General features: G+C 38.3%; 2 protein-coding genes and 1 pseudogene across 4 annotated transcripts in view; 2 read left to right on the top strand and 1 right to left on the bottom strand.

Annotated features, from left to right (window-relative positions):
• The first annotated feature begins 250 nt into the window (after positions 1–250).
• The window catches only part of GAS2L3 (growth arrest specific 2 like 3), a 54732-nt gene continuing 28006 nt past the window's right edge, over positions 251–26976 (top strand). Inside the window, exons 1-2 of one of the 3 annotated variants that reach the window (XM_064376820.1) lie at positions 251–314; positions 21606–21653. In XM_064376820.1, the coding sequence (XP_064232890.1) occupies positions 21636–21653 (18 nt within the window). In that variant the 5' untranslated portion in view covers positions 251–314; positions 21606–21635. Of the gene's footprint in view, positions 315–18527; positions 18633–20589; positions 20724–21605; positions 21654–26976 lie in introns of those variants that run through there. The other 2 variants (XM_021675567.2, XM_021675566.2) reach the window with 2 other exon arrangements.
• On the top strand, positions 5242–6689 carry LOC105708778 (phosphatidylinositol N-acetylglucosaminyltransferase subunit A-like; annotated as a pseudogene).
• LOC105728723 (large ribosomal subunit protein eL42-like) lies at positions 25409–25729 on the bottom strand. Its single transcript, XM_012469248.3, has one exon. The coding sequence runs from the start codon at positions 25727–25729 to the stop codon at positions 25409–25411; it is 321 nt and encodes a 106-aa protein (XP_012324671.2).

Genomic DNA, 26976 nt, shown 5'->3' with positions numbered 1-26976 from the left:
GCCACTTCGCCTTTCAATGAGCAGAGGGACTTGGCCACCTAAACTTAGAGGCGCCCGGAGGCGCAGCACGGGATGCGCTGACAGCGGCGCGCTCGCGGGTAGCGTGCGTCCCGGGAGCCAGGGGGCGGGGCACCAGACCACGCCCCCACCTTATGATTGGTCCCTTCGAAACAGGCGGCGGCGAGAGGCTACTGATCCTGAGGCCCAGGCGGCGGCGGCGGCTCGGCGACGGCGGTTGGTCAGGGGCGTGCCGGTCACTGCACAGATTGAGCCGAGTTGTCTCCCCGCTAGGAGAAGTGACCCTCCTGCGCCTGGTGAGTACTTCCCTGTTTGCCTTCTCTTTTCCTCGCGAACTTTTACTCGCTGTCTTAGGGCCTCCGCGCCTCAGCCTGAGGGCTCCAGGAGCCCCCAGAACTCTAAGGGCCCGAAGCGGAGGTTTGGTTGGGTCTCTGGACTGCGGGAGCCAGGACGCCCTGCGATTGGCTGGCTGCGGCAGTCTCGTGCTCTGATTCGCCCCTGGGGCCGTCAGGGTGACGTTGCGCCTGCCTTCACCTGCCCACTCAGGTGCTGGGAGAGGGGCGACCGGTGTGCTGGGAGGTTGGGGCTGCAGGTGTGGACCAGCTCGCCTAGGGTGGGCGGATCCAGCCGCTAACCGCCCTGCTTTAAAGCCAGAGAGGTATCAGAGCCGGAAGCTACTGTAGGATCTACAGGGGCGCCCTCATCCCTAAACGCCTAGCACTTAGAGGGGTCGCTTTATTCTGCTTATCACCCGCCGAAAGAATCGATGAAGTGTCTGGCCCTGCAAAGAGAAGGAGACAGTTATTCTTGCTCTCTAGCAAAGTTTATAGGCTCTTCCCTATTTTTCCTCCCCAGTCCATGCAGGGTCTAGAACGCCCAGATGTGCGGAACTAGGGAATAGAGTTGGAGACCCTGCGCGATGCCTTCCACCCACCCCGCTCAGTTTGGAGGACTGCGCGGGGAAGAGGCTGGCAAAAGAAAGGGAAGGCTTGCGAAGTGCCTTGGAAGTCAGAGAAAAGTTTTCTAGGGCGTGCTCCTCTATGCGGTCACCCCTGGTTCCTTCCCTAATCGTTTCACACCGAGGGATTGAATGTTGTAAATTTAGAGTGTTTTGTGGCATGGCGTGGTGGAATAGCTGATCCCCAGTCTTTACTAAGTGAAGAGCATTTTTTTTTGCAGACCCGGTGTAGGTCAGAGCCTGGGTTTTGCTTTGCTCGTATGGAGAGCAAAAAACATTTTGTGAATTGCTATCTGATCACCAGTCTTGGTACTTAAATGATTAGAAATTGGAGTTCTCACCACCCCAGATTCCCTTTGGGAAGAGATTGGGATTGTTTCAAATGACAGAAGTGGAAACGCCAGTGATCTGGTGTAGATCCTGATACCTGTTGTCTGACTCATCTGTTTCAAAATGGCATTAGAAACCAACTGTCATTGAACAGTAGGTGTTTGCTATTTTGACATTATTGAATTAGAAGTAGTATTGTGTGTGTGCGTGTGTGTGTGTGACACAGTTGCTAAGCATGGGGGCTCTGAAATCAGACTTTATTGGATATGTGTGACTTTAGACAAATTAATCTTTTTAAGCTTAAATTTCCTAGTCTGTGAAAGAAGGTTAATAATAGTTCCTGCTTTATTAATGAGAGGGTTGTTGTAAAGGATTAAATGAAATTCCACGCAACTAATTTAGCACAGTGCCTGACACATAGCTATTATTATTTCTCTGCTGTTTAACTTGGCTAAAACGTTTTGAGCTTGTCCCCAAAGGGTGGGGAGAGGTAGAAGTTGAAGGCAGTACCAGAGATGGGGATAATTATTGTTCATTGACTAAATTATACACGTAAAGCACTTAAAACAGTATCTGACACAATATAAACATGTGGATTATTGTTTATCAAACTCATAATTACCTTGACTATACCAGGTATTGTGTTTTTACTTATATTATTGTTATACCTTTTAGTAATCCTGCTGTAGTTCGTGTTATCCCTATTTTGTAGAGGACAAAACTGAAGCTCAAAGAAGGGAAATGACTTAGTAGAGTTCATTGGAATTCAGTGCAGGCTTTTTTTTTTATGTGTTGCACACCTATATATTCCTAATATTAAGCAACTTCCCTGCACTGGGTCATCAGGGTGACACAGATTAATTTCTGCTGTGAGTATGGATTTATTTTGAATACATTATAAATTTTAAAATAATGAGAAATAACTTGTGATGGTAAATCAAAATGTGTGATAAAAGAATAGTGTCAACAAAATGCATGCTATTATTAAAAAAAAAATGGTATTTTGGAGATTTTGGAGTTTGGATGTTTGGAGGAATGGCCAGTTCAGAAATGACGTTTCTCATTTATATACATATATATTTTTTCTAATTTACATTTTGATAAATAGAAATGATATTTGGAGAATTGGTCATTTTAAAAGTAATGTCTCCTAATTTATATTTTCTCATTTAATTTTTGTTTATTCACTGTTTTTACTAAACTACTCTTCCATTTTTTTTTCCTGTCTCAATTTAAGTTTGAAGATAATAGGAAAGGTGCAGTTATTTGGAGAGTTAGATTACTAAAGAGCTTGCTCTTGATGGTGAGGAAAGTAAGAAATTAAACTTAATGATATTATTATGTTTTATGTTCTTACAGCAACGTGCGTGTATTTTACTTGTTGCTTTTCATACTTTGATACTAGATATACCTCTACATGTCTAATGAGCCATGCAATGGACATAGAATTTGAGAGAATAGGAAACTTGAGTCAGTTGACCAATTTGTCTCACACTAAGTTTCTTCATTTTTAATTACAATTTAGTTGTCATAGAGAAATGCTCCAGAAGTAATGTTTATGAGATACAGGCCATAATTATAACTGTATTTCTTTAGTGTTTCTCCTATAAACTCAATAAGTGTTTTCATTTGATTAGATTGTTACAGAGTAGGTAGGGTGTTTTGGTTAACAGAAGCTACCATGTATTTCATAAGTGTGTTACAAATTTCTAAAGAACTAGAATGTAATAAAATGTAGCAGATTGCTAAATGTAATGTCATCTTTGCCTCTGTAAGCATCCTAGGAATTTATAGTATGACCATCAATCATGTGCTGGATATTGCTGAAGTGCTGACTCACAGACAGTTTATCATAAAACATAAACGTTTCTCTAAGAAAGTATATTAGCTATGGTGAAGGGCCCACTTTATATAGATAGTTAGCTGTTGAAAAAAATGTTTTATGTTCAGCATTTCTTCTTTTTTGCACACACACATAATTTAGAAAAGCACTGTGATCCCTGTAATATTACATATACTGTTCTACAGGTTGCTTTTGTTAACATGATAGACATCTTTTCGTATTAGTGGATATAGCTCTGTCTTATTTTTTGAAGTGGTTAAATGAGTTCACTGTATGAATAAGTTATTTGAGCAGTTCCTTGTTAATGGATAGTTAGATATTGTTCTTATTTTTTTTATGTTAGTGTTTATGTATGTTCCTGTACAGTCTTTTAATCTATCATCTATAAAGGCAAACTGATCTTAAGTTCGTTAAAAAAATTGTATGCAACAAAATTTTTGACAAACTAAAAATTATATCTAATATAAAATTAAGTTATTCAGGTTGAATCTCTGCCAAACATTTCAAAAGGAAAATTTCAAATAAAATTAAAGATTCTCAACAAAGTCTCTGTATTTTTCCAAATGACATGTAATGTTTTATTAAACTGCAGAAATCTTATTTTTCTTATAAAACTCTTTATCTGCAATAGAAGCATCTGTCACATTTAGGAGTAATTCTAGTACTAATTTTAACACTGATTTCTATAGTGACGTAGAAGAAATGAAGACTGTTAACTACCTTGTTTTAAAAGTATAGAGTGCAGCAAAATAGAAGCATGTAATATTGCTATATTCCTAAATTGGGGAAATGATTCAAGGGAGACTTTGGAGAAATAGAATCTGGACAGGTAAGGGTGAGTCTGGAAAAGAGGTGCAAGAAGAGTGCTCCACATAGATGGATCAGCAAGTGCGAAGACCTAGAGGTGAAAGCACTGTGCTCAGAAGGATTTTTGAAAATTTCATTGAGGCTGAAGTGTAAGAGTCAAGAAACAGGGCTGGTGGGGATCCTACAAACGTTTGTTAGCTTGGTTAAGGAGTTTGGGCTTTATCCTGAAAACACTGGACAACCATTAAGTGTTTTAAGCAGGATAGTAATAAAATATCCTTGAATCAGAGTTGTGAAAAATCACTCTGGCTGCGGTTCATGAAGAACAGGGTTGCAAGGCTGGAGAAATGGTGACTGTTTAAGTAAACCTGGAGAAAGATGATGGCGGCTTGAACTACAGGAGGAGCTGTAGGTATTGAGAAAATTTAGAGGTAGAAGCGACAAGATATGGTCACTGTTTTGGCTGAGGAAAGATAGGGGCAGGTGGAGGTGTGAGAGAGGAGAGAATCAAGAATTCCTGGTAACTTAGTGAATGTTGATGGTGTTCCCTGTGATGGTAAACACAGATGGCCTCTGTAAACATATAAATGAATGAATGGATGGATGAATGATAGATGTACAAAGGCAGGACCATTTGATGAGGAGGGTGATAGTAAACATATAGTATTTGCAGTAGGTTTAACCTATCAGTTTTTTTTTCTTTTGCATGCTTTATATAGCTGGTGCTCTTTTCTTCATTACTGCAACAGACTAGGCTCACTGCATCTTCTAATTGTATATCATATTTTGGATATATATTACTTTCTCTAGGTCAGATGTCCTGACATGCTTGGCAGATCTTCCTTTCTTCACTTAAGATGTGTATTAGGGCTGGGCGCGGTGGCTTACGCCTGTAATCCCAGCACTTCGGGGGGCCGAGGCGGCTGGATCACGAGGTCAAGAGATTGAGACCATCCTGGTCAACATGGCGAAACCCCGTCTCTACTAAAAATACAAAAAATTAGCTGTGCATGGTGGTGCGTGCCTGTAATCCCAGCTACTCAGGAGGCTGAGGCAGGAGAATTGCCTGAACCCAGGAGGCGGAGGCTGCGGTGAGCCGAGATCGCGCCATTGCACTCCAGTCTGGGTAACAAGAGCGAAACTCCGTCTCAAAAAAAAAAAAAAAAAAAGATGTGTATTAGTGGCAACCATGGGAAGTCCGGACACAGGTACCATGGAACTCGCTGGTAATACTCTTAACTTGTAACTGGATTGCTCTAAGAACTGATACCTAAACCATCTCAGCATGGCGTGTAAAGGAGGAGGTGGGCATGGCCAGCCTCCCTCAGCTGCACTCTCTCAGGTTAGCCCTGGAAGTCTTTACACATGTAGAACCCGTATCCATAATATATGCATGGTGTCTGATTTTTTCTACCCAAATATGGAAGGTGTAGAAAGCCACATTTGCCAGCTCTTTCAGTGCCTGACTGAAGGAGGGCATAAGGTTATAATTGCCACCATGCTTATGGAAACCGAAAAGGCATCCATTACCTCACTAATGGCCTCAAAGTTTACTTGCCTCTGAAAGTCATGTATAAGCAGTCTGACCCTCTTTCACAGTCTGCCATTGTTCAGCTACACATTTGTTTGGGAGAGAGTCATGACTATCCATTCACATAGTTTGGTTTCTGCCATGGCCCATGATGTTCTTTTCCATGTCAAGACAATGGGGTGTCAGTCTTCACAGACTTTTCTCTTTCTAGATTTACTGATGTTGGAGCTTACAAACAAGCTTCTAACTGTGTCTGTTTGTGACACAAACCATATCATTTGTTTTTTATACTAGTAAGGAAAATGCTAAGAGTGGCACTGAATCCTGAAATAGTGTCTGTCATTCCTATGCTGTAGATCCTACTGACTTTACTCCAGACGCATTTAGAAGGCATGGTAGTATAACTATTGTTGTTGTCAGCGGACTTGTTTACAGAAAAGGAACTGATTTGCTTACTGGTATAATACCCAAACTCTGTCAGAAATATCCAGATTTAAATTTCATAATTAGAGGAGAAGAACCAAAGAGAATCATTTTGCAAGAAGTTCAGGAAAGATGCCAGCTGCGTGACAGGGTGTGTCTTTTGGGAGCTTTAGAACACAAGGATGTTAGAAATGTATTAGTTCAAGGACATGTTTTTCTTCATACCCACCTTACTGAAGCATTCTGCATGGCAACTGGAAGCAGCCAGTTGTGGTTTACAGGTTGAATCTCTGCCACACATTTCAAAAGGAAGTACCAGTGTTGGTGGAATTCCTGAGGTGCTTCCAGAAAATCTTACTGTTTTATGCGAGCATTCAGTAAAATCTTTGTGTGAAGGATTGGAAAAAGCTATTTTCTAACTGAAGTCAGGGGTGTTGCTGGCTCCAGAAAATATCCATAACATAGTAAAGACTTTGTACACCTGGAGGAATGTTGTGGAGAGAACTGAAAAAGTGCATGACCAGCTATCAGTGGAATCTGTGTTCCCAATAGACAAATGACTGGACATACTTATCTATCACTGCAGCCCAGAAACAGGCTACATCTTTGCTTTGTTGGCTGCTTTCAACTTCTTCTTCCTCATTTTCTTGAGATGGATGACCCCAGATTCTATCATTGATGTTGGAATAGATGCCACTGGGCCAAAGGGTGCCTGGACTCATAGAAGTTCTCACAGTAAAAGAGGGAGTGAGAATAATAAGACATCTAAAACCAGGTAGAAGAAAGCCTACATTGTAAGATTTTGAACATTTATAATAATTCTATTAAGACTACAGAAAAGGTTGGGTGCAGTGGCTCACACCTGTCATCCCAGCACTTTGGGAGGCCGAGGCGGGTGGACCATGAGGTCAGGATATCGAGACCATCCTGGCCATGGTGAAACCCCATCTCTACTAAAATACAAAAAATTAGCTGGGTGTGGTGGTGCACGCCCGTAGTCCCAGCTACTCAGGAGGCTGAGGCAGGGGAATCGCTTGAATCAGGGAGATGGAGGTTGCAGTGAGCCGAGATCATGCCACTTGCACTCCAGGCTGACAAAAGAGCAAGACTCCGTCTCAAAAAAAAAAAAAAAAAAAAAAAAAAAAGAGAGACTACAGAAAATAACCTTGCTTTTGTTTTTTTTAAAATTAGTTTTTTTATAAGTTAATTCGGTAAGTTATGCTACCTCTATATCATTCAATGTTTTCTTTGGAGAAAAGATAAAAACTTACGTGATTCCTGAGAGTAGACACTTCTTGTACTTATTTAAAATTTAGGGAGAGAACATTTAAGCCACTCAGGTACAAAACATTTCAGACTACTGAAACCCCTGTAGCAGAGATACTTTAATTATATTTTGAGAGCTTTGGGTGCTGAAGGGCCAAACATTTTCTGGGCTTTTTTTTTTTTCTTTTTTTTCTGCCAGTTTTTAATGTTAATACCATTAGTTAGAAACTTACTAGATGTTTACAAGTTTTCTTTAGGGAAGTACAACAACTATATGAACTATTTTTTTTGAGACATCTGTCGCTCAGGCTGTAGTGCAGTGGCATGATCTCTGCTCACAGCATCCTCCGCTACTCGGGTTGAAGCCATTCCCCTGCCTCAGCCTCCTGAGCAGCTAGGACTACAGGCACGCCCCACCACGCCTGGCTAATATTTTTGTATTTTAGTAGAGATGGGGTTTCACCATGTTGGCCAGGATGGTCTCGATTTCCTGACCTCGTGATCCGCTTGCCTTGGCCTCCCAGTGTTGAGATTACAGGCGTGAGCCACCGCACCCAGCCTATGTGAACTATTTTAAGTCATGTTCATATATATTTATTAGAAATCTAAGTCATGTCTTTAAACATTTATTAGGTTCACTCAGTAGGTGTTACATACAATTAACAGGTTCCTTGAGTAAGATAATCCATCAGTTACCAGCACATTTTGAGCACTTGCTATGTGTGGAATGTTGAACTAGATGCTGTCTGCCATTAAGGACCAGGGGTGCATTCACTCTTTGTTTATCATTCGAATGGCTTACTTCGTCGGAGTCAAGGTTGATAAGATAGTTAAATATCCAACATGCACCGAAAATGCTCATGCCAGTTAATGCCAGGAAAAAAATTGCTAACACACTATTAGTATTTCTTTGATCCTGTTGTATGCATTCTCCTAGGTAGAGTCTTCATCTTCAGTTGTGTTAATGAAGATTTTTTTTTTTTGGCTTTTTAAATACTAGGGACCTATATCACTGTTGATAGTGCAGAGAAACCTTCCACATTTTTGAGTGCATAATTAAGTTTTCTGTGAACGCCTTTGTGTTTTCTGAGCAGAATGTACGAGGTGTGCCATCCCCAAACCAGATGCTACCCTGTCCTTTTAATGTCACTCTCCTTTGCTGTGGCCTTGCTAATATCTCTTGTGTCTCCCTGTCAGGGAATCGAACCCCAGTCTCCCGCGTGACAGGCGGGGATACTCACCACTATACTAACGAGGAATTGCACAGCCTCGCTAATATCTGATAAGTGTTGTCAGTGTGCATAAGGCTTTATTTCAGAATGTTTTATTTATAGCAAACCAAGTCTGAAAGTTATAGGAACACAGTCTTTGTGGGTAGATGTTATTAACTGTAATTGTTGTTGCCCAGAGCCATGGGTTTTTTAACCCCAAATTGTCCATATGGTGTGTATTATTAATTCTTTAAACTCTTAAGGTTTTTGTGAGAAAAGGACTGTGAAATCAAAACACGGAGGCACTTGTGGGTGCACTAGATAGATTCCGTCAGTACTGTGATTCTGTAAAGGACTTTTTAAAATGACGATATTCACAAATCTTATATACCTATTAACTTGTGGCACTGACATAAAAAGAAATATATTTGTATTTTGTTTGCACTAGAATGCAAAAGCAAGAGTGCGGTTTTTAAAGTCTAGAAGTTAAGGGGCTCTTTTACTGGAGAAGGATGGAGTGATCTAAACCATTCAGTCTTACTGGGATTTTTATGCATAGAAACTCACAAAGGAACATGAAACAAACAGTGCCAATATTCATGGTAAAGTGAGAAACTGTAATATTTGTTTTTCATTTATTCTACTCAGCAGGTTTTAAAGCCACGCCACCATCTTTTCCTTACATTTTTGCTTAATTTAAAAAAATTGTCATTTAATTCTTAAATTGTCATTTATTTGAGATAGAAATAAGATTTAAAGTTAGCTGCCTTTGCCTGTAAAATACGTAACTTGCAAATTAAAATTCTTTTTTTTTAAAAAAAACAAATGGAAGTATATTTCCTTCCTTCCTTCCTTCCTTCCTTTTCTTCCATTCTCTCTCTTTTTTTTTTGATGTAGTCTCACACTGTCACCCAGGCTAAAGTGCAGTGGCTCGATCTCAGCTCACTGCAACCTCCACCTCCCAGGTTCAAGTGATTCTCCTGCCTCAGCCTCCTGAGTAGCTGGTTACAGGAAACTGCCACCACACTCAGCTAAATGTTTGTAGTTTTAGTAGAGATGGGGTTTCACTACGTTGGCCATGCTGGTCTCAAACTTCTGACCTGGTAATTCTCCTGCCTCAGCCTTCCAAAGTGCTGGGATTACAGGTGTGAACCACCGTGCCCAGCCATAAATCTTAATTTTCAACCTTTCTGAATACCTTAATTGTAACTGTCAGTGTTGCACTGGTCATTGTGTGGAAACACATTGTTCTGCTCTGCCACTTAGATTGATTTGAAAGGGAATTTATAGTGATGAGGAATGTATGAAAAACATATTGTATTTCTTTTGATGTTTCAAAAGGTTGCCCATGAAAAACTGATTTGTTAAAACATGCTACATGTCCTAAAATAAAGACCAGAATGGCAAAAAAAAAAAAAAAAGTTGTGTATTAGCTTCTAGTCACTGCTATAATAAATTACCACAAATTTAGTGGTTTAAGACAATACAAATTCAGTATCTTACAGTTTAACAAGCAGAACTCAGAGTCTTTCAGTGCTAAAAAGTACTGACAGGGTTGTACTGGTTTTGGAGCCTCCAGGGGAGAGTTCTTTTCCTTTCCCAGTTTCCACTGATACCTACATTCCTTGACTCCCTCCTCCATCTTCCCAGCCTGCAGCATAGCACCTGAATCTCTCTCTCTCTATTGCTCTTCCATCATGATTTCTCCTGTCTCTCTGCAGCTGTCCTCACATCACCTTCAGTGACTCTGACCTTTCTGCATCCCTCTTTTTTTTCTTTACCCCCAAGAGAGGGTTCTTGGATCTTATGCAAGAAAGAAATGGGACAAGTCCATAGAGTAAAGTGAAACAAATTTATTAAGAAAGTAAAGGAATAAAGAATGGCTACTCCATAGGCAGAGCAGCTCTGCATCCCTCTTAAAAGAACTCCTGTCACTACGTTGGATAATCTCCCATCTCAAAATCCTCAATTTAATTAATCTAAAAGGTTCCATTTGCCTTGTAAGGTCACATATTCACAGGTTCTGAGGATTAGGATGTAGAAAACTTCGAGATCATTCTGTTTACCACACGTGGAGTTGATTTAAGGTGTAAAAATGTTTATGTCCTCTGGGGCAGTTGTATGAATTCCTGAGTAGTAGCTCATTTATCAGAATCCTTGCTCCTTGGCATAGCTATTGTCCTGTTAACTTGAAACCTCTGCCTACACACCAACATTAGTCATTTTTTCCTTAGTAATTCCTCTGGTTATATCAGGCAGCTCACTTGACCTGCTGGTACCTTGACCATAATCGTTGTACATATTTTACCTGGAACATGTTGGGTGAGAGGCAAAATTATATATCAGTTCAGGTCACATAAATAATAAATAATAAATGATATCAAAAAAGGTCCCCCACCAGATGCCATTCACTATGTGGCTGCTTCTAAACTTTACTGTAACATTTCTTCTATAGCAGAAACACATGGAGAACGGAGACAAGCAGTTTTTGTCACATTTCTAGGTATTGTCACATTTCTCCTACAAAAACTGTTCCCTAAACTCTAGACTTAAATACTCTGTCTACACTATTTCCAATAGCAATCTGGGAAGACTTATGCTTGGCTAAGCAGTGTACAGGAGTAGCTCAGAATAGCACCATAAAGGCAAGTGGTAGGGAGAGAGATGAATTCAAGAGCTAAAGATACAATCAGAATTAATTCAGGCCAGTCAGGAAGGGCTACTAGAAAGATGTGAATCAAAATAGTTATAAGCCTAGATTATTTAAGATCATGAAGCAACTCTCTTCTCTGCCTCCTTTGCTGACTCCTCCTCCAAAGTGTAAATGTTGGATTTTTACAGATCTTGTTCTTAGACCCTTGTCACTCCCTTCTCTGTTTCCCTCAGATGATTTCATTCTTTCCAATGGCTTTAACTCCCAAATATTTGCTGACAATTTTTATCTCCTCCTGGATTTTTTTCTTAGTTCTAGATTCGTATTTGCAACTGCCTACTTAACATTCCTATTTGAATGTCTTTATAGGCTTCCTGAAATAAACATAACCAAATCACAGCACTCTTGACCCATGTATGCTGTGTGTCCTGCTTCAGTTTGCTCATCACCCTTATCTCAGTAAATGCTGCCTCTGTCTCTGCTCAGATTCCCTAAGCATGAAACTTAGGAGTTGTTCTTGGCACTCTGGCCCTTATGTTCCTCACCTTTAGCCCATCATCTTTGACAACTGCCAAGTCCTTTTGTTCCTAACTCCAAATATATGTCAGATCCATCTCCTCCTTTCCAATGTAGACTGTTAAATTTTAGCTCAGTCACCACCATTTGTTACTGAACTACTGCAGTGGACTCTTCCCTCTTCCACACTGCTCTCCTATCTCATTTCTTATACACTGTTTCTTTGACTGTCACCTTTTCTACCCATACTTGTTTATCCTTCTCTCACTGTTTCCCCTAGTTCTTTTTTTCCATCTTCATCCATTTCCCATTTCCCCCCCTTTTCTCTGTTAAACCCTTCAATGTTTCACTCCTTTATTTCTCTCTCTTCCTCAGATTTATTTTATTTTATTTATTTTTTTGAGACGGAGTCTTGCTCTGTCACCCAGACTGGAATGCAGTGGCACGATCTCAGCTCACTGCACCTTCTATCTCCCTGGTTTAAGCAATTCCCCTGCCTCAGCCTCCCAAGCAGCTGAGATTACAGGCGCATGCCACCATGTCTAGCTAATTTTTTTGTATTTTTAATAGAGACGGGGTTTCACCTTTTTGGCCAGACTGGTGTCGAACTCCTGACCTCAGGCAATCTGCCCGCCTCAGCCTACCAAAGTGTTGGGATTACAGGTGTGAGCCACCATGCCTGGCTTCAGATTTCTTTCAAAACTGTGAATTGGATCATGTTACTACTCTCTTAGTTAAAATTCATTAGTGGCTTCTACTGCTTTTAGGATAATAACTAGTTTTCCTCAACATGGCCTTGTGTGACTATCCAACCCTGTTCTAAACCACACATTCTCCATGCTTCAGCTATACTGGCTTCTTTCAGTTTTTGGAATGCATCAAACTATTTCAGAGACTTTGCAAAGCTTATTCTCTATGCACAGAACTCTTCTTCTTCATTCCTTAGTTGATTCCTGTCATTCTTCAAATTCATATTTTTTCCCTAGCAAAATTGTTTCTAATCACTCAAAGCCTCAAGTAGGCTCCTGCTGTTTTTCTCTGTTGTGGCATTCTGCTTTCGTTCAAAAAAATTATGATTTAAAATTACATATTCATTAAGGAGTGGAGATCATGGCATACAAGAGGTAGGACTAGATTGCAGCTCCGGACAGAGCAGTGAACTGGGGTTTGCATTGTGAATTTTAGCTCCAGATCAACTGCAAGAATAAACCAACAATCCTGGGAGGACCTAAGACCCCCGGAAGGAAGTGGACTACTCCTGCAGGACCCAGGAAATCCTTCTGAAACTGTGAGCATCCCAATTGCGGAAGTGGGAAAGGGAGACCCTCCTCTCCAGAACATGCACCCCCACTGGAGAAGCTAAAGGTCTTGGGCAAACTTCTTTGCCCAAGAAGTTTCTGACTTTACCTGGAGCTGAGTCAATTTGGAGAGCCGAGCAAATTACAGGCATAGAGGAAGCACCAGAAAGGCCCTGGGAGCTTGCTGGGTCCCCTGGCAGGCCATTCCTGGCTGGCACCACAGAGATCCATCGGGAGAGGAGCAGGGGGTAAAACTATACAGGAAGAAGCAAATCTCTAGGTGAAATTTGTAACAATTTGAATGGGGTGAGAAGCCTCCTGGCCAGAACTCAGTGGAGGGTGCAAATCTGGTGTGCAGACTTCACAGCTGGTGGAAGAACCAAGCCCTTTTCTTTTGCAGCTGGGTAGCAGATAGCTTGGGGCCTTTTCAAGCCCTTCTTGCTCTCTGCCTGGAAATAGTCTGGGGGCTGCTGTGGGGGCCACAGTGGGAGTGAGACTGGCCCTTCGGTTTATATGGGAGCTGGATAAGGTTCCTCACAACCTGCATGACACAGAAGAGGCAGCCATAATCCTCCCAGGTACATAACTCCAATGATCTGGGAACCTCACCCTCATTCTCCACAGCAGCTGCAGAATGACCCACCCAAGGACAGTCTGAGTTCAGACATGCCTAGCCCCCACCCGATGGTCCTTCCCTACCCACCCTGCTAGCTGAAGACAAAGGGCATATAATCTTGGGAGTTCTAGGGCCCTACTCACCACCGGTTCCTCACCATACCACCACAGCTGATGCTCTCTGGAAAGCGCCACCTCCTGGCAAATGGCCAACCAGCACAAAAATAGAGCATTAAAGCACCAAAGAACCCTCATGGAGTCCATTGCACCCCCCGCCACCTCCACTGGAACAGGCACTGGTATCCATGGCTGAGAGACCCATAGATGGTTCACATCACAGGACTCTGTGCAGACAAACCCCAGTACCAGTCCAGAGCCAGGTAGACTCACTGGGTGGCTAGACCCAGAAGAGAGACAACCACTGCAGTTTGGCTCACAGAAAGCCACATTCATAGGAAAAGGGGGAGAGTACTACATCAAGAGAACACCCTGTGGAACAAAAGAGTCTGAACAACAGCCTTCAGCCCTAGACCTTTCCTCTGACAGAGGCTACCCAAATGAGAAGGAACCAGAAAACCAACCCTGGTAATATGACAAAACAAGGCTCTTTAGCAACCTCCAAAAAATCACACTAATTCACCAGCAGTGGATCCAAACCAAAAAGCAATCCCTGATTTACCTGAAAAGAAATTCAGGAGGTTAGTTATTAAACTAATCAGGGAGGGACCAGAGAAAGGCAAAGCCAAATGAAGGAAATCCAAAATATGATACAAGAAGTGAAGGGAGAAATATTCAAGGAAATAGATAGCTTAAAGAAAAAAAACAATAAAAAATTCAGGAGACATTGGACACACTTAGAAATACAAAATGCTCTGGAAAGTCTCAGTGATGGAATTGAACAAGTAGAAGAAAGAAATTCAGAGGTTGAAAATAAGGTCTTTGAATTAACCCAATCCAACAAAGACAAAGAAAAAAGAATAAGAAAATATGAACAAAGCCTCCAAGAAGTTTGGGATTATGTTAAATGACTAAACCTAAGAATAATCAGTGTTCCTGGGGAAGAAGAGAATTCTAAAAGCTTGGGAAACATATTTGGGGTAATAATTGAGAAAAACTTCCCCAGCCTTGCTAGAGACCTAGATGTCCAAAAAAAGAAGCACAAAGAACACCTGGAGAATTCATTGCAAACAGATCTTTGCCTAGGCACCTTGTTATCCAAAGTTAAGATAAAGGAAAGAATCTTAAGAGCTAAGAGACAGAAGTAGCAGATAACCTATAAAAGAAAACCTACCCAATTAACAGCAGATTTCTCAGTGGAAACCCTACAAGCTAGAAAGGATTGGGGCCCTATCTTCAGCCTCTTCAGACAAAACAATTATCAGCCAAGAATACTGTATCCAGTGAAACTAAGCATCATATATGTACGAAAGATACAGTCTTTTTCAGACAAATAAATGCTGAGGGAATTCACCATTACCAAGCCACCACTACAAGAACTGCTAAAAGGAGCTCTAAATCTTGAAACAAGTCCTGGAAACAAAGCAAAACAGAACCTCTTTAAAGCATAAGTCACACAGGGCCTACAAAACAAAAATACAAGTTAAAAAGCAAAAACAAAAAACCCCAAAGTACACAGGCAACAAAGAGCACATTGAGTGTAATGGTACCTCGCATTTTCGATACTAACATTGAATGTAAATGGCCTAAATACTCCACTTAAAAGATACAGAACTGCAGAATGGATAAGAACTCACCAACCAGCCAGGGGTGGTGGCAAGCACCTGTAATCCCAGCCACTCAGGAGGCTGAGGCTGGAGAATCACTTGAACCCAGGAGATGGAGGTTGAGGTGAGCTAAGATCACACCATTGCGCTCCAGCCTGGGTGACAGAGCAAAACTATGTCTCAAAAAAAAAAAAAAAAAAAAAAAAAAGATAATCCACCATGATCAAGTGGATTTCATACCAGGGATGCAGGGATGGTTTAACATATGCAAGTCAGTAAATGTGATACACCACATAAACAAAATTAAAAATGAAAATCAGTGATCATTTCAGTAGATGCAGAAAAAGCATTCAACAAAATCCAGCATCCCTTTATGATTAAAACTCTCAGCAAAATTGGCATACAAGGGGCATACCTTAATATAATAAAAGCCATCTATGACAAACCCACATCCAATGTAATACTGAATGGGGAAGAGTTGAAAGCATTCCCTCTAAGAACTAGAACAAGAGAAAGATGCCCACTCTCACCACTTTTCTTCAACATAGTACTGGAAGTCCTAGCCAAAGCAATGAGATGAGAACGAAATAAAGGGCAACCAAATTGGTAAAGAGAAAGTCAAACCGACACTGATTGCTGACAATATTATTGTTTACTTTGAAAACCCTAAGGCCTCCTCCAGGAAGCTCTTAGAACAGAAAAAATAATTCTGCAAAGTTTCTGTATACAAGATTAATGTACACAAATCAGTAGCTCTTCTATACACCACTCTTCTATACACCAGCAGTGACCAAGCAGAGAATCCAATCAAGAACTCAACCACTTTTATAATAGCTGCAAATATATATATATATATATGAATATACCTAACCAAGGAGCCAAAAGAGCTCTACAAGGAAAACTACAAAACACTGCTGAAATGAATCATAGACAACGTGAACAAATGGAAACACATCCCATGCTCACGGATGGATAGAATCAATATTGTGAAAATTACCATACTGCCAAAAACAATCTACAAATTCAACAGAATCTCCATCGAAATACCACCATTATTCTTCACAGAATTACAAAAAGCAATTTTAAAATTCATATGGAACCAAAAAGAACCTGCATAGCCAAAGCAAGACTAAGCAAAAAGATCAAATCTGGAGGCATCACACTACCTAATTTCAAACTATACTATAAGGGCGCAGTTACCTAAACAGCATGGTACTGCTATAAAAATAGGCACATAGACCAGTGGAACAGAATAGAGAACCCAGAAATGAACCCAAATACTTATAACGGACTGAAGCAAACAAAACGTAAAGTGGGGAAAGGACACCCTTTTCAACAAATGGTGCTGGGATAATTGGCTAGCCATATGTAGGATCCTTATCTCTCACCTTATACAAAAGTCAACTCCAGATGGGTTAAGGACTTAAACCTAAGACCTGAAACTATAAAAATTCTAGAAGATAACATTGGAAAAACTTTTCTAGATATGGGTTTAGGCAAGGATTTCATGACCAAGAACCCAAAAGCAAATGCAATAAAAACAAAGATAAATAGCTGGAACCTAATTAAACTAAAGAACTTTTGCACGGTAAAAGGAACAGTCAGCAGAGTAAACAGACAACCCAGAGTGGGAGAAAATCTGCACAGTCTATACATATACAAAGGACTGTCACAATCTGTACACCTGACAAAGAACTAATATCCAGAATCTACAACAAACTCAAATCAGTAAGAAAAAAAACAAACAATTCCATCAAAAATGGGCTAAGGACCTGAATAGACAAGTCTCAAAAGAAGGTATACAAATGGCCAACAAGCATGAAAAATGCTCAACATCACTAATGATCAAGGAAATGCAAATCAAAACCACAGTGCAATACCACCTCACTCCTGCAAGAATGGCCATAATCAAAAAATAAAAAAACAGTAGATGATGGCATGGATGTGGTGAACAAGGAATACTTCTGCACTGCTGGTAGGAATGTAAACTAGTACGGATGCTATGGAAAACAGTGTGGAGATTCCTTAAAAAACTAATAGAACTGTCTTTTGATCCAGAAATCCCACTACTGGGTATCTACCCAGAGGAAGTCATTATTTGAAAAAGATACTTGCACATGCATGTTTATAACAGCACAATTCACAATTGCAAAATCGTGGAATCAACCCAAATACCCATCAATCAATGAGTAAAGAAACTGTGATATATATATGTACACACACGCCCACATATATACATACACACATACATATATATATGCAAATATACATATACATAGGTATATTCATATTTATACACATATATATGTTGGACTACTAAGAAGCCATAAAAAGAAATGAATTAATAGCATTTGCAGTGACTGGATGAGATTGGAGACTATTATTATACTAAGTGAAGTAACTCAGGAATAGAAAACCAAACATCATATGTTCTCACTGATATGTGGGAGCTATGCTATGAGGACGTATATGTGTAAGAATGATGCAGTGGACTTTGGGGACTTGGGGGGAAGAGTGGGAGAGGGGTGAGGGATAAGAAGGCTACAAATTTGGTGCAGTTTATACTGCTCAGGTGATAGATGCACCAGAATCTCACAGATTACCACTAAAGAACTTACTCATGTAACCAAATACCACCTGTACCCCAATAACTTATGGAAAAGTAAAAAATAGAATTATGTATTGCTATTTTCAATCTTCCCAACAGGTATATTAGCTCCATGAGGGCAGTAACATGTCTGGTATGTTTATCACTGTGTCTCTTGCCTGTGGTGTCTAGCTCAATAAAGGGGGTTAATAAATAAATAAGTGCATACAACATGAAAAAAGATACAGTGAAAACCATTAAATAGCCCCAGAAATAAGTATACTGATAGAGATGATATTGAGGAGACAGGCTAAAGGGAGCAAAGGGTATGTGTTAAATAAATTCCTATACTTATTCTAGCAAAGTGAGTTGTCAATCTCAAATTTTTATCTGAGTGTCCTGCCAATTATGATATGGGTATTTTAAAGCTTCTTTCATTTGTAACTATATTTATTTTTATGTTAGTAAAGGAAGCTTTCCAAATTATGCTTAATGATATCTGAATATTACTAGCTTTGTTTTCTTATCTCTTCTCATTTAGATAAATGATCCCAAATGAGCTATAATTTTGTCTCATCACCATACTCATAATTCATTTGTTAAGTGCTATGTGCCAGGTACTTTATAAGTATCATCTCATTTAATTTTTACAGGAGTCATAAGAAGGAGATGATCATATCTCATTTTACAGATCAGAACAGGTATATTCATATTTATACACATATCTATGTTGGATATATATGGGGCTTAGAGAAGTCAACTACTCCAAAATTATGTAGGCAGTATTTTCTGGAGCTGGAATTCAAATCAGATGTATTTGATACCTTCTACTACCCCAGTGCTGTCTTTGTGGTGAGTTATTTTAGTACGCATTAAGAAATACATGAAATATGTTTGGTGTAGATAAAGTATTTCTATTTTCTTTATTAGGCAGTGAAGAAACATTTAACTCAAAATTTTAAAGCTAAGAAACTTTTTTTTTCTGACTAAATCAGAAAGGATGTATTCTTCAGCTATTTTTCTAAATGAAGCATTAAAAAGGATGAAATATTTTGACACACAGAAAGTCATACAGACTAGTATAATAATACCTTTGTTCTTACCACTTATCTTGAAATAAAATCTTACTGGTAACAGTTCAAAGGCCCTTGTGCATTCCTCCCTGGGGTCATTTTCCTCTCTCTCCTCAGTAGTAACCACTATCTCAACTTTATCCTATCCTTGCTTCTTGAGTATCTTGGCAATAATCTGGTGGCTGAGTGTTGAATGGATATGTGGTACAGTGGCAATTAATATTATTCTTTTTCCTGAAGAAACTTAGCTTATTTCTTTGCTTCTGTTGTTTGCCACTCTTCTTGGTTGACTTCCGATTTGTAACAGATGGCGCCATGACACTTGGAATTCTCCCCATCATATCGTATAATGTGGGAAAGGATTGAAAATATATGTTTCAAAGCCTATATCTTTGGGACGAAGGATCAGTTCAGTAGTTAGTGTTTTTAATCTCATTATGATCTGAAATCAGAGTAGAATGAAGAGCCTTAATGCAAATAATCTTGAGTACCTCATGACTGAAATTTTTAAAGATGAACGCGTTAGGCTCAAATTCTGGTCAAATTTAAGGTGGATGAGCACATTCTGTGTTTCCAACATTTTCCTTGAATTTTAGAAGTATAGGATTTTTTGCACTATCTATGCATAAGAGTGTCTTGTGAAAGATTCCCAGCAGGTTTAGAGTGTAGTTTAGACTTGGTTACATGAGAGGTCTTTTTTTCCTCCAAATCTAAGGGAAAAGACTTCCTCAAGTTGGCAAAGAATTGAAATAGGCTTCTCTAAACATACAGAAAGACAAACACAAAAAATAAGGACAACATGTTGCTAATTAAGATGCAAAATGAAGTGTAACTGGTTTAGTGTAATTGATTTATATGAAACAAATAGAGATTTTTAGGGAATGATAAAAAAAGAGGAAAATAGTAATAAAATGAAGGAGAAGCAAGAATTGTGATTGTGATACAGATTGGGGACTGGAGCTAAGAAACTACTCTTGGAAACAAATGCCTGAGACACAAAAATATCTTGGAAAGATGACAGTGAATGACTAGAAAATACCAAAGACTGGCTCTTAGTATCTGTAATATAGTGAATACTCATTACTTAATTGATGAATTACTGATAAAATCTCATCAATTAAAGGCATATGTTCGTGTATATTATAGCTTTTCATATATGAAAATATAATTTATCTGCATAGTATTTTATTAAGGAATTTATTTTTTAAAGTTAATCTAGATGCTTATATTTTTGTCATCTTAAAAGTAGTTTTTTCTGTTATGCAAGATGAATGATTTTAAAAATATATGTAAAGATTCTTTTGCTGAAGTTCAAGTGACCAAATATTGTACATAAATTCTTTCTTTCATAAAACTAATTTTGTTGAATTTTCCATAAAAAGTGCAACTACTAAACATTCTTATGATAGCTTCTTTGTGAATGTGTCACTGTTCTTGATTTGCACACGCCTTATAATTTAGACTTTCTTTTGTTTTGGGCTGGCAGCTCCAACTGTTAAAGCTCTTGTCTGATTATGTGGAACTCCATTTTAATAGGAGCAGCTTCTTTGCTGCATTTTTAAAAAATGGTCTTGGAAGCTTCTTACTTCCGAGAAATGGATCTTTGTTGGGGACAAAGGATTATTTATGCTAAAGGAAAATGTATTCCCCACTGAATTAGCTCGTGGGAAGCATAACAAGCTCATTAGTAATGCTCTCTTGTACTTTGGCCTTTTGCTGTGGTGGAGAGAAGAGAAAATGACATCCAAAAGGACATTCTGTTGTCTTTTGCCTTCCTGCAAAGAAAATGTCTTATAATATTAGGTTTTTCAGTATGGTTTAGCTCAGGTTGAACTTTGGTACTAGAAGAAATATTCCTGAAAGGAAAGTGGTATGTATAGTTGACACTGTGCGTGAGGTATGTCTGATATAACTTAGAGGAAAAAATAACTTTTTCTTGGAAAGTAATAGCATTACAGCTTTATAATTACTGTATATTTTTTCTTAAAATGTTTTAAAGGAGGTTTATAATAAAAACAGACTAGTTTATGCTGCTATGAGCATTAAAAAAATCCTAGATTTTATATAGTCTATATTATTGACTGTTTTTAAACTCTTCACTTTTATCCTTCTGAAAATATAGAAAAGCATTGCAGTTACCTAATTCAATAAATTAAAGTACATTTTTCCATGTAGATTTCAGGAATACTACTTTGGAGCTAAAGTTGCTGTTTTTTTTGTTTTTTGTCTTTGGAAAATTATTATAGGAAGGCATTGTGCCTTTTGGTTCACAGTTTACCTTGTGTAGCAAAATAAGCTTATAGTTAAATTTATTAATTTATGCAAAGTCCACATGACCTGTTATGATTTTGATGACAGAAGATACTTGACTTTTAATATCAGTTGTTGTAATATTTATACTTACATTATGTTCACAGGGAAAAATAAAATTCTGGGAGACTTTCATATGAGCTAAATTTTGTTGTTGATTTTTTTTCAAAACTGTCCAGATGGTTCAAGAATTACTTTGATGATAATGCCAGAAACTACATATTATATTAAAGTCTGTTTCAGGTTTTACTTTTTCAAATGAGTAGTCTTTTATGAAGTAAGAAGCAAGGAGTGATATGAATTGTCAGACTATTCTAACTAGAAGAAAAGTTTTGCATTTGCAGTCGAATAAACATATTCCTAAATCTTGTAATTTGGGGGTTTGGGGAAGTAACAAAACTTGCATTGTTAACTGTATGTTAATATTTTGTTCTTTTTTCAGAAAAGAAATTTCAGTTCAATATAGGTGACTATGCAGCCTGCAATTCAAGTAAGTTTTTTTTTGGAAAAAATATTTAAATTATGAGATTAATATACTTGAACTATAATAGTTAGCAAACATAAGATTATCACAAAATGTTTATTGTGTTAGCTTTTTAAAGCATCACGTTTTGTTGTTGTTGTTGTTGTTGTTGTTTTGAGACAGAGTGTCGCTTCGTTGCCAGGCACCAGGTTGGAGTGCAGTGGCGCGATCTTGGCTCACTGCAACCTCTGCCTCCCGGGTTCAGGCAATTCTCCTGCCTCAGCCTCCTGAGTAGCTGGGACTACAGGCATGTGCCACCACTCCCAGCAAATTTTTGTATTTTTAGTACAGATGGGGTTTCACCATGTTGGCCAGGATGGTCTCGATCTCTTGACCTTGTTATCCTCCCACCTCAGCCTCCCAAAGTGCTGGGATTAAGGCATGAGCCACTGCGCCCGGCCTAAAGCATCACATTTTAATAACAGAAATACTATATTTTGGCTTTCTAGTTCTCAAAAACTTTTAATTCTAAACTTTTGTTTATACTAAATATTTGTAAAATTCAAAAATACTTTAGGGTTATCTCTTCTTGGCCTTTTGTCTAAGATCAAGTGTAAAAGTACCTTAGGTTTGGTAGGTCTATCTTATTTATACCACCTTGGGAAGAGGTGAAATACTTTGTGGTTTTTCCCTTCATTACAATTTAGCATGTGTTTACGGTTAAAAGAGCTTTCAGTGAAAACAAATGTATCTTTTAAAATTTTAAGTAGTTGTTCATGTGCTCTATAAATGTCTGTATATGACTGGGCATTAAAATTTTGAAGAGTGAGTTTTTTGGTTTGTTTTTTGGTGGAGGCATGCAAGCTGGGTGTAATGAGACAACCAAAATAACCTTATATTTGAATGATTTCCAGAGTTGTTGTTTGCTATATTATTCTTATTTTTAGGTTTTCTTTCTTTTGTATAAATAGAACATGATTGAATATTAACTTAAAAGTCACATTGAAGATCTACCTGGAAAGAAGCAAGCAACTGATAATAAAATTTGCTTTGGGAAGTAAAAACTTGGATTAATTAGATTTCGATTCTGATCATAGTTCTGCCCCTCTGATTCCAAGATTCTGGCAAGTTATCTTACCTCTGAGTCTCTGCTTCCTTACCTCTATGATGAGGATAATAGCGATTAATTTGCAGGGTAGTTTTGAGGAATCAGTTAGATAGCGTGTGCAAAGGGCCTGCTAGAATATATATTGCCTGCAAGCATATCAGAAGTTTGATTGTATCCTTGGTATGATAAAACTGTCCAGATATAAACCTAGAGATAGTACCTATGTCATAAAAGTCAGTTAGTCTTTCCTCCTCCTCTTCTTCCTCCTCTTCTCTCCTTTCCTTTCTCTTATCAGTGTAACAGTGGATGACAGCCTAGAGAAGAGAATTTATCAAATAGTTAAGAACAGCCCTGCATGTGACCCTGTTGTACACCTTCCTATATTCTGCAGCTATAATCGCCTATCCTACTAATAGAGTTCCATCATACTGTTTTTTTTGGGACTGGGAAATCCATGACTATCTCCCAAAAGGTCTTATTCTTTATCTTCGGGTCCTCTCACATCCCCTTGCATATGCTCAGAACTGTGTTATTACTCAAAATCATTTTTGAACTGATTACTTCTGTTCATCCTGTTTTTATCCAAGTCTCAGGAATGTCATTAGTTTCTTATCAATTATATTTTCTTGATTCCTTATAGAGGTTTTTTTTTTATCATTGCCACATTGCCCATGTTTTTTCTCATTTCTACACTAATGGCCATTCATATTTTCTTAACATGGTAGATTATTTCACAGTTTGTCTAATGGTTTCATAAAATCTTCTCTGATCCAGATTCCAAGAGCTGTCTTCATTGATTTTTTTTTCCTAGGACTATCCTCCCTTCACATGTCTCATGGAGGTTTTTGCTGTTGAATGTGAGGACTTCCCAGGATTTCTGCCTCTTTCTCTGCCAATTATATTAGACAGCTGCTTGGTTATTAAGTGCCTTGCAGAGAGGAGACATCAAGTGAATAGCTGTTATCAATTGATGTTTTATTAATTTCATACTTTAAGATAGTTCTTGTGATTCATCTGTGTCCTTCATTCTGATTAATAAATATATAGTATAAAAGCCAGTGAACAATAGTTCTTAACCTTTCTGGGATCATAGTTCCGTTTGAAAATCTAACAAAGGCTATGAAATCACTCTCTGTGAAAAGGCCCATTTGTACATAGGCATAAAATTTTAACTAAATTTAAGCAAGTGCATGTACCTAAGTTAATCTGTAGAGTTACCTATGAATTAAATGTCTCTTAATGACAATATGACAGCTTTCAGCATGTTTGAGAACAACCTTCATACATGCAGTTTTGGTTAATATCTAACTTTTAATACTAATTTCTGCTGACTATCCCAGGTGATTACTAAAGTCGTCTGCTTGCAATAGTAGGAAAATCCAACATGTACTCTTCTCTCTAATGTGATAAGAAGTAAGAATGACTTTTTTTTAAATGTTAGCGTCTCCATTTTCATGCATGACTAAAAAAACCATCCTCTTAATTCATGCTCTTCTTTCCTTGACAAACATTTACATCTGCTCTGCCTTTTTTCAGTTCAGCCAGATGGTTAATGAACAAATAATATATTCCACTGACTGTCAAATACAATTGATTGTAAGATAATTTTTGATTTTGATGGTACAAAGAGTCATATGCTAATATCTATTCCTCAATTATTGAACAAATATGTTTGAATACTATGTGCTAAGCATTAAACTGAGTCCTAGGATTGCAGTAGAAGTAAGACATGTTTATAAAGAGAAGAATTAGTAAAGCTTTACTGTACTTCCTTGGAAATAATTTTAAGAGAATTCAGAGAAATAAATAACATCGTTTTCCTGTTCATAGGATCCTCATGTATTTAGGAATTCATTTCCTAATCCCTACCCTAATTCCTGAAGTAAATGTCTCTTAAATAACTTACATTTCTTTTTTGTCTTTGACAGGGTTTTTTTTTTTTTTTTAAATTAGATTTCTCTACCCCCGCATGCCTCTTGTGTTTATTCATTTTCTTTGTTTGCCTTGGGATTAAAAAATATAACTTGCTTATTTCTCATTGTAGGAGATTGGAAGTAGTTTCCCCACCCCGCCATCTCCGCCACCAGTTTGTCTGCATTACCTATGGTACTGCTATGACTTTTGATCTGGGGTAGTAAGACTTGTCTCAAATGAAGCTCAATAAGTTTAATACATTTTAAGGGGAAAATGGTCTATATTTAAAAATAAAGAAAGGACTAGATTCACTTGGTATTCCTTTTACCTAAACTTTTTTTAAAATAAGTTAAAAAAAATTTTTTAAAAGCCGTCACAAGTGTAGTACAGAGAAATTTGTTTGCCTGAGCCATTTGAGAGTAAGTGGCGAATCTAATACTCTATTACATCTGAATATTTTGGTATGTATTTCTCAAAAACAAGGACATCTTCCTACACAACCACAATGAAATAATCAGAATCAGGATATTAATGCTGCTGCAGTACTACCATTTAATACGCAGACTGCTTTCAAGTGTTGCCAGTTGTCCCAGTAATATCCAGTTCAGAATTATGTGTTGCATTTAGTTTTCATTGTCTCTTTAGTCTTCACTAGGCTGAAACAGTATGTCAATCTTTGCTTGTCTTTAATTACCTTGATATGTTTTTTAAAAAACACAAGCTCAAGATTTTATTGTTTTCATAAAAGAAAAGCTGAGACTTAGAACTGGATCACTTGGCCTTTTCTCTTCTTATCTCCTCCCACTTCAAAATGCTTGCATCTTTTACTGGCCAGCACTCTCTTAGATCTGCACTTGGGCTCAACACACTCAAGCCTTAGCACAACCTTCTTTGTAGTTTTAGCCTTTTTCTGGAAAATTGGCTTAGTTTGCCCACCATAGCCACTCTGCTTCCTATCATAACATTGCTTTCCCTGGCCATATAGAGAATCCTTGCCCTTCTTGTACTGTGTCACTTTGTGGGGTTGGTGCTTGCCAGACTTCTTGCAGAAAGTCCGGCAGGTTTTAGGAACGTTCACCATGTTTGCATGAGCGCCCTCAGCACAGAAAGCACCTCCAAACCAGTTATTTTGTAGAATGTCCCTCAGTTTGGTTTTGCTTGATATTTTTTCATGATTAAACTCAGGTTATGCATATTGGGTAGGAATTTTTCTCATTGCATCCTATCAGGTGGCATACGATTTTGATTTGTTCCATTATTGATGGAGTTCACCTCCATCATTTGGTTACAATGCTGTCTGTCAGGTTTCTGAACTGTAAAATTACTCTTTTTCCCTTTGTAGTAAGTATTTTGTGTGCAGGGACTTTGAAACTGTGTAAAAATCTCATTCTTGTTAAAATTTCAGTGTGTTCATTTATATCTGTATTAACTCACAGTTTCCTATTTTATTCAGTGTGATATAATCCATTTCTATCATTTACCTCAATGCTCAAATTGCCCTCAGTTCAGCAGAAGTCCCTTCATGCTGGCTTATGTATCCTTTTGGCACTCTTTGAGAGTTTCTTTGCTTTCAGATAAGAGATATTCTAATTCAACACCAAAGGATTCATTCTTACTTCTCTCATTCCACATTTGAACCTCTCTTCAGTGAGAAGATTGGCTCCCATTTGATAAATCCTCATGTGTTGATAAATTCTCCCATTGTTGCTGCCACCTGCACCCTGGGTAGATGATCAGCTCACTTGGACTCTGACACTCTGTATTGGAATGTTCTCCCTTTGCCCCCAATGGATGCCTTCCTTATTCTACTCAGGGTCTGACATCTTGCACAGGGCTGCCCCCATACCCAGACGCCCTCTCACCTCACTCAAGCTCTGAGTCTCCATTCCAAGCCACCAGTTCTGAGAATCTCCTATGCATTTTGGGCTCTAATAATATTATTCCTTTCTAAGTTGTTCAAGAAGGGGAAGGACAAGAGATATTTATATCTGTTTTAAAAAAAGGTGACTTCATGATGACATGATTACTTTTATAATTTGAAGAATTGATACAGCCTTTTCTATAAATAATCTTACATTAAAGAATCTCTAATTGTATTTCAAGATTTTGCAAATGTTGATTATAACATCTATAAAATTATAAAATTTATAAAGAATGTCCATTGTTATTCTAAACTGTGAATTGGTCAGGTAGTATTTCATGCTTTGTGGGCCAGTAGGCAAAATTGAGATATTATGCTGTTACTTACCTAACAGTCTTTTTTTTTTTTCTTTTTTTAGAGACAGAGTCTCACTCTGTCACCCAGGCTGGAGAGCAGTGGCGTGATCT

The sequence above is a fragment of the Aotus nancymaae genome, unplaced genomic scaffold, assembly GCF_030222135.1.
Source record: "Aotus nancymaae isolate 86718 unplaced genomic scaffold, 86718_ANA_hifiasm-v0.15.2.pri h1tg000016l, whole genome shotgun sequence".
Classification (NCBI taxonomy): Eukaryota; Metazoa; Chordata; class Mammalia; order Primates; family Aotidae; genus Aotus; species Aotus nancymaae.
The sequence above is the reverse complement of the archived record's forward strand: the minus strand, read 5'-3'. Positions and strand labels throughout refer to the sequence as shown.